This window comes from Glycine soja, chromosome 12, assembly GCF_004193775.1.
Source record: "Glycine soja cultivar W05 chromosome 12, ASM419377v2, whole genome shotgun sequence".
NCBI lineage: Eukaryota > Viridiplantae > Streptophyta > Magnoliopsida > Fabales > Fabaceae > Glycine > Glycine soja.
Genome location: NC_041013.1, coordinates 5,966,062 through 5,974,860, shown reverse-complemented (window position 1 = coordinate 5,974,860; position 8,799 = coordinate 5,966,062). Strand labels below are relative to the sequence as shown.

The window sequence follows — 8,799 nt, the reverse complement described above, 5'->3', positions numbered from 1 at the left end:
AAGTGTTTGTGAAATAACTTATTGAGGTGGCAAGAACTTTACATTGTATTGCATAAAAGTGACTCATTATATTGAGTAACTATTTTGTGCGGTGTAACTGAATCTTATTCATTTGAGGAATTAAAAGAATAAGAGTTGAAGACTTGAAGTTGGTGTAAATTTAAGAGAAAGTGAAAAACTGAAGTATAGAGCTACTTCGCGACATAATGTTTACAAACATAAATCAATTTGATATAATAAAACCAAAAATAGAATAAACTCAAACCAAAATAAAATTAATCTTTTATTAAATTGGATCGTCAGTTTAATTTTGAAAATCGATACAATTTAATTCAAATTGAACTTATAAATATGTATATTTTATTTACAAATTTATCATACTAATCATGTTTATATTAATTTTATTTCTTATATATTTTTAAAATTATCTCACTTAATTTATATTTATTTATGAAAAATATATTTAATTAAAGATTATTTTTTAATAACTATTTAAATAAAGGTATATAAATGTAATTATCAAATAATGTAAACTTATTTTTAATGGTCTATATTTGAAAAGTTATACTATTATTAGTATTAAATATTTTAATATTTCGATCAACGAAAGCATATGCATTGCAAAAAATTAACAAGTTATTGGTCTTAGTAATATTAGATTTGATCTCCTTAAGCAAGGTCTCATATTATTCAAGTCTTATAGATAAAAAAAATTATGGTTGGAACTTGGGAGGAACTATCTCACTAAAGGTGATCAGTCAATTATGAAGATTAGTCATAAATAAAGTTGATGATGATATTTTACACCAAAATCATCGTGATGATAAAAAAATATGAAGTTATCAATATATTTTGTATAATATGATTTTCCTATGAATCAAGTAGAGTATTATGATTTTTCCTATCATTTATTAATGTATATTTAAAAAAAAATATTTTTAATGTCTCACATCACCAAATGATAAAAGTTTAAAACAATTTTTTTTATATATCAATAATTCAATATAATAATTTTTTTTATTAAAGACCTAAAATAAAAATAAAATTGAAAGTATTATATAATTGATTTGTTTATATAGTTGACAAGACTTCTATTCTAATTCCACTCAACTACGTTGGCTCAGCAGTCTGCATTTTGTGCAACATGAGAATATATGATATTACAAAAATCTTTCTTATCATAAACACTGATTGATTTCAATATGTAATTACGTACACCGATGAAACTTTAATATCAATGGTTCATCACATTAAAGCGTTATGGGTCGTAGTCAGAAAATTTAACTTTCTCATGCACGTGCGTGGTTTGTTAAGAAATTAGAACACAAACGAGTCTTCAAATGTGTGTGTATATATATCTCAAGTGATCTTAGGGACCAGTACCTCAACTTTCTGACATTTTACCAAGGCAGTGTTAGTGTAGTTTCCAATTGTCACTGCCATGGCTTTCAAAAAACTATTCCATTGCACTTTGGCTTTGTTTCTTATCTTTGCATTTTGTGCTTTTGAGGCCAATGCTCGCACTCTTGAAGATGCTCCAATGCGTGAGAGGCATGAGCAGTGGATGGCTACACATGGAAAAGTCTACAAGCATTGAGAAAGAACAGAAATACCAGATATTCAAGGAAAACGTGCAACGCATAGAAGCCTTTAACAATGCCGGAAACAAACCTTACAAACTAGGCATAAACCATTTTGCTGATCTCACAAACGAGGAATTCAAAGCCATAAATAGATTCAAGGGTCATGTGTGCTCCAAAAGAACAAGGACAACCACATTTAGGTATGAAAATGTGACAGCAGTGCCCGCTTCATTGGATTGGAGACAAAAAGGAGCTGTCACACCCATCAAGGACCAAGGCCAATGTGGTATGTGTTTGAATTTGATGATGATCTGAATTTAACAAGTACTCAGCAGTTATAATTATGCTTACCTTTTCTCTTCAAGAAGTTAATTAAATAAAAATAATCTAGTTTAAATATATATTTTTTATCTGAAAAATTTACATATTTTATATTTGGTCCATAATAAATTTTTCTTAGCTTTGATTCCTAGAAATTTTATGAATTTTACATTTCTGACTTTTTTTTTTCTATTTTGTCTCTTCTATTATGTTGGCTATATTAAGTAGGGCTTGAAATATTTTTTTGGATTTTTCTTTAATTTGGTTTCTGAATTTTTTTATATCACAATCGTCAATGTGTTTTTCTTTAATTAAGTGGACCTTTTGGATGTAACGAGTATAACAGTGATCATGCGCTTAGCGCAAAATTCATGTTAAGAGCGTCTTTAGGCTTCTTCGTGCATTTTCTTTGTACTGATGTGCACTAAATGAACTATTTTAATTTTCAACTTTTTCTTTAAAAAATTTTCTTTACCTTTTTGTTTCAATTCTCCTCTAAAAGTTCTTTTCAATTCGGTGAAAAATTAACATAATATTAAACTTTTCGTTATTTCATTAAAAATAACAGTAAAACAAAAAATTCTAATTATTCTTAATCAAAATTGATTATCAATTAAACTCAAATTTTACAAGTTATCGAGAAACAACAATATAAGGGTCAAAATAAAGAAAAAAATTGTTAGGAACCCAATGTAAAATCTATAACTTTTTCAAAAATTAAAAACAAGTTTAAACCAAATAATTTTAATAAAAATTAAGTGCATGAATTGATTTTATCTTGAGAAGTTCAATTTACTTTATCTTTTTTTTATAATTAATGTTTATAGAGAAATTTATTCAAACCCGATCTAATGAACTTTGCTTTGTTTTTATTTACCATTTAGGATGTTGCTGGGCATTTTCTGCTGTGGCAGCAACAGAAGGAATCACCAAGCTGAGAACTGGAAAATTGATCTCTTTATCAGAACAAGAGCTTGTTGATTGTGACACAAAGGGTGTGGACCAAGGTTGTGAAGGGGGTCTAATGGACGATGCCTTCAAATTTATCTTGCAAAACAAAGGGCTTGCCACAGAAGCCATTTACCCTTATGAGGGTTTTGATGGAACATGCAATGCAAAAGCAGATGGTAACCATGCAGGTAGCATTAAGGGGTACGAGGATGTCCCTGCCAACAGTGAGAGTGCACTGCTCAAAGCCGTTGCTAATCAACCTGTTTCTGTAGCTATTGAAGCTAGCGGTTTTAAGTTTCAATTTTATTCAGGTGGTGTGTTCACTGGATCATGTGGCACTAACTTGGATCATGGTGTCACTTCTGTGGGGTATGGAGTAAGTGATGATGGAACTAAGTATTGGTTGGTCAAGAATTCATGGGGAGTTAAGTGGGGTGAAAAAGGATACATTAGGATGCAAAGAGATGTTGCTGCTAAAGAAGGCTTGTGTGGCATAGCGATGTTGGCTTCTTACCCCAGTGCATAATTGCTTTCTTACTATTATATATTTCATGTACAAGTTCCTTGTTCAATATATATAAGTACAAACCATCAGAAGTGTGTGTTAATACTGATATTTATAGGTTTGAAGAAATTACAAGTGGTAGATTCAAACCTTGTACCACAATTGTACAAAAATATCATGTATAATTATACTTGTTTATTATATCTATCTATATAGAAGGAAATTATGTTTTACCTTTCAAAAACCTCCTCAAAATCAATGTACTCATGGACGCATAATTAAAAGTTGAATGGTATAATTTACCATTTTGTTTTTATAAAAATCTATTTATAATATACTAGTTACAAATCAATATGTTTTTTATCGTGGTTATTTTTGTGTGACTTGAAAATAACTCACACTTGTGTGACTTATGTATTATTTAATCATATAATGTCACGTACTTATCTCGTCACATTAAATTATTCATTTGAGTTTTTCATTCTAATAATACAAAAAATTATCCAAATAATACAATCCAAAAATTATTTACACAAATGATATAAATCATTATTTAAGGTGAGAAATCAGTTGGGGGGAGGGGGCGATTTCTCACCTTAAATAGTGATTTTTATTATTTGTGTAAATAATTTTTTGTTTGTGTTATTTGGGTAATTTTTTTTATTTTTTTTAATTATAGGAGTGAACAATTCTCATTCATTTAATCAAATTTTTAAAAATATTATCTATTCTATATTCATCTAATCAAATTTATTAAAATATTGTCTAATCAATTGTAATTAAATATTATCTAATAAATTTTAAATTTTTCTAATAAAATAATATGATCCAATTATATCTAATAAATTGATCTCGTAATTAACTTATATCCAACATTAGAATAAATATATCTTTTATCAAAATTAAAACAAGTATATCTTTTATCAAGATTCAAACAATTATATCTAATAAAATTTCAAAATATATATTTATTTTATCTTTATCTTGATTTTTTTTATTGTAAACAAGTTAGAAAGGAAAATATTATGCATTTGATAGAAAAATTGTAAATATTTTTTTTTCTATTTTTTAGTTCATAAAAATCATTTAAATATAATTAGGGTAATTAGAACAAATATATTTAAAATTTGAATAAATTAATTATTATCACACATGTGTAAGTTTTAATCAAATTAATTACAAATATTTAATTTTTTTATTATAATAGAAGGAAACAAGTATGAGAAACAAATCTTATACAATTTATTCAAATGTATTTATGTAAAAAATTTCATCAATATAAAAATTAATTTATTTTTTATATGATTTTGCATGTAATATTTATGTAATAAAAGTATATTTAATAAGTTAATATTAAAATTTTATTATATAATTACATAAAAAGGATATTTAACCTTATTTTATAAATATTAATTAACAAAAGTTTCGTGTAAAAAGTTTTTAAACATATAGAAAAAATATTATTTATAATAAATATATTAACTAATTATATTTAAATTAACTTTTAGTATAAATATTTCAAATATATAATATAAATATTATTTAAAAATAGTATTTATTCATAAAATTATTTAAAGTTATTTTATATGATTTCAAATTAAAAATAAATACTAAATTTTATATTCGTGTGATGCACGGGTTTGATTAAATTATAAATTTTTAAATTTGTATTTAGTATTTTTGTTATTTAATATATATATATATATATATATATATATCATTTTTTAAAATATTTAGTATCATATTAAATATAATTACACTAAAATCATCCAAAAAGATTAATTATATTTTTATTAGATATACTTGTTATACTCTTGATAAAAGATCGATATATTTGATCTAATGTTGGATAAAAGATAACTAGGAGATAAATTTATTAGATATAATTAGATCATATATTTTTATTAGATAAGTTTAAAATTAATTAAATAATATTTTATTAAATTTGATTAAATAAATGATCTGATATGATGATATAAGTCATATAACATTATATCATTATTAGATAATACATAGGTCACACTCGTATAAGTTATTTTAAATCACACCTAAATAACATACTCACTTGATATGTCATTATATTTGCTGAATTGTTATTATCTCACATATTCCTTTGCATGTAACTTCTAATACATCTTTCCTACATCTAATTGTCCAATGTAACAATGAAACTGTTACAACCACAATCAATGTGAGGAAGTTACACCCTTAAACAATGTTTGGTCAATTTCAGATACCAAAAGGAAGCCTTCTTCACATATTATGTTTACCTTTCATTATCTCCTCCTTTGTCTTCTCTAAAAGTTCCCTTTCATCTACTACAAATTAATTTCTCCTATGCTGTTTTCCAAAATTTGTTAATTTTTTTTAAATAAATAGTAAACTATTTAAATATTTCTTAGTTAAATTTGTTAGTAAAACAAAAGGTTAATGAGTTTTTATAAAAAATTTATGGTGTAGGTAATACACTCCCAATAAAAGAAAAAAGTGTAAAACTCATATATATATATATATATATATATATATATATATATATATATATATATATATAAACACCATATAAATTTTGGCTAAAGTAAATTTGCGAAAAATAAATTAAAAAACACCATCAATATTAACGCCAAAGAGGTGATAGATTATATTTGTTTTGAAACCTAGGTTTAAAAATTTATAAGTAACCATTTAGCGTGCGTATCAGTTGATATGAAATTGTTCTTATTTGATCAGAAATCTCGGGTTGGAGTCCTAAATATACATTGCATTAAATACTCACAAGGAAAATTTTGTCACTCATGATAATTTTAGTATCTTGTGTGGGGCATCAACAAAATTTGTCTTCAGAAAAAAAAAATACATGTAGTCTAAAAAAAATAAAAAAGTTTATAAGTGATGGCCTATGAAATGATATTATTATAGACTTCTCTTGACTTAGTACTGGTACATAATTTATAGAAGATTTAGTTAAAATTTTGATCCATTGAAAAAACTAAAAGTGAAAGTCTAAAAAGTTGTCGTAACGAAGTTTAACAATTATGCAATGGGGTAAGAAGCTTGCATTGCTATGCCACACATGCCTTCTTTAGCAGCAACATCTCTTTTTATCCTGATGTATCCTTGTTCACCCCAGTATACTCCCCATGAATTCTTGATCAACCAATACTTGGTTCCATCATCACTTACTCCATACCCCACAACAGTGACAGCGTGATCAAATGTAGTGCCACAGGATCCACTGAGGACACCACTTGAATAAAATCGAAAATCATAATCACTTGAATCAACAAGTGCAGAAACTGGTTGATTCGCAACAGCATTGAGAAGTGCAGTCTCATTGTTGGCAGGAACATCCTCGTACCCCTTAATGCTAGCCACATGTTTGGATTCTACTTTTGCATTGCAAGTCCCATCAACAGCTTGATAAGGGTAAGATGCTTCTGTGGCAAGTCCTTTATTTTGCACGATAAATTTGAAGGCTTCTTGTATTATGCCCCATTTACAACCCCCATTATCACCGTTTGTGTCACAATCAATAAGTTCTTGTTCTGATAAAGAGATCAATTCACCAGTAGTCAGCTTGGTGATTCCTTCTGTTGCTGCCACAGCAGCAAATGCCCAACATGATCCTAAACGAAAAAATATATATAAAGCAAAGTTCATTAGGGGTGTGTGTGTCTACAGACTTCTAATTGAATGATGATCTAAAAACTCTTCATCAATGTATATATAGACTATTTACCCACACACAACATATATATATAATAACGACATTCGCAATCCATTAACCTCCTGTCGTGTCATTAAGAAATTTGATAAGATAATAGTGTGTAATTTTTTGTTTATAAATTATGTTTTTAAATCTTCATATGTCTATAACAATTGATAACTAGTTGATGAGAGTTTTAAAACATACTCTTAAAAAAACATTTTGTCATAAATTAACTCTGTTATTTGAAAGTAGGAAGAGAAACAAAAAAATACATATTAATTAAGTCCCATAATTAAATGTGAATTTAAAGGAGTAATCAAGTTCATACCACACTTGAGGCCTTGGCTCTTGATGGGCGTGACAGCTCCTTTTTGTCTCCAATCCAGTGTTGCTGGTACTTTTGTCACATGTTCATATTTAAACGAGAATGTTCTTGATATTTTAGACCACATATAACCCTTGAGTTTATTTATGGCTTTGAATTCCTCTTCTGTGAGATCAGCAAACTGATTGACACCAAGCTTGTGAGATTTGTTTCCCGCATTGTTAAAGCCTTCTATGCCTTTCACGTTTTGCTGAAATATTTTGTATCTCAACTCCTTCTCATGATGGTCCTTATAGACCTTTCCATGCTGAGCCATCCACTGCTCGTGCCTCTCATGCATTGAAGCATCTTCGAGAGTGCGAGTATTGGCGCTGAAAGCCCAAAATCCAAATAAGAGAAGCAAAGCCAATGAAGTACAATGGAAAAGGTTTTCGGAAGCCATGAAAATTATGACAATGGAAACCTGCTTGTAAGTGAAATATCAGCAAGTAGAACCGTTTGTCCCTAAGATTGCTTGAGGTATATAGACTTTACAATAAATTAAAAATATAAAAAATAGCGAAGTAATTAATATATTTAAAAATTATCTTTATTTTTTATTATTGGGACAAAAAGTACTCTATTCATTTGTTTCTTATATGTACAAAATTGCAAAGATAATAGTACTTGTTTCTTATACGAAAGATAACTTGTTTGCCAACTTTTTTAAAAGGCCACTTTGTTAAAAAAATTCTAAATTTAAGACCAAACTTGCTCAATTAATATAGAGATTAGTAAGTTTGAAGCTTTTAATGCAAATTTTAATTAGGGTAGTCAGTACTTTATATATAATCAATGCTTTTACGAAACACGAGACTCAATATTAATGCTTTTAATGCAAATTTTAATTAGTGTAGTGAATATATTTTTTTTCATTTATAAAATATGAAATCATTGAGTATTTTTGTTTTTATAGGTAGGAATTAAAGATAATATCAGAAGTTTATATTAATTTATACATTTTATTTATTACTCAACCAATTAAGTTAAATTTCTTGATAAAAAAAATGATTGAATAAATTAAGCACAATATATATAATCTATTAACTGACTGAATAAAAGACAAATTTCAATTAAGAGAAATTGAAATTCATCTGCATATTGCGTTATAACCTCAAATACATAAACAAAAAGAGAATAAGAAAGTTATAATTCAGACCCCTTCACCCCCCGTCCTCTGCACTAAAGCTCCGTCCCAATCACTCACTCAGTGTCTAAATTCGAAACCGAGTAAAAAGACCAAATGAGCATCAGTTCATTCATCTCACCCGCTCTCACTGTTAATGCTCCCATTGAAATCACTAAGTATGGGGAAATAGACCATATTTATTAGTAAAAAGTATTTATTATTTTATATATACTATAAAAA

The 8,799-nt window shown here is 27.2% G+C and overlaps 1 protein-coding gene and 1 pseudogene across 1 annotated transcript; one reads left to right on the top strand and one right to left on the bottom strand.

Moving 5' to 3' along the window:
• Positions 1-1,425: 1,425 nt before the first annotated feature.
• Positions 1,426-3,504, top strand: LOC114379683 (annotated as a pseudogene).
• A 2,743-nt stretch (positions 3,505-6,247) lies between these two features.
• Positions 6,248-7,865, bottom strand: LOC114379682 (senescence-specific cysteine protease SAG39-like). Its single transcript, XM_028338371.1, has 2 exons — positions 7,395-7,865; positions 6,248-6,983 (listed from the first exon to the last, which is right to left on the bottom strand). The coding sequence occupies exons 1-2, from the start codon at positions 7,831-7,833 to the stop codon at positions 6,391-6,393; spliced, it is 1,032 nt and encodes a 343-aa protein (XP_028194172.1). The 5' UTR covers positions 7,834-7,865; the 3' UTR covers positions 6,248-6,390.
• Positions 7,866-8,799: the final 934 nt, after the last annotated feature.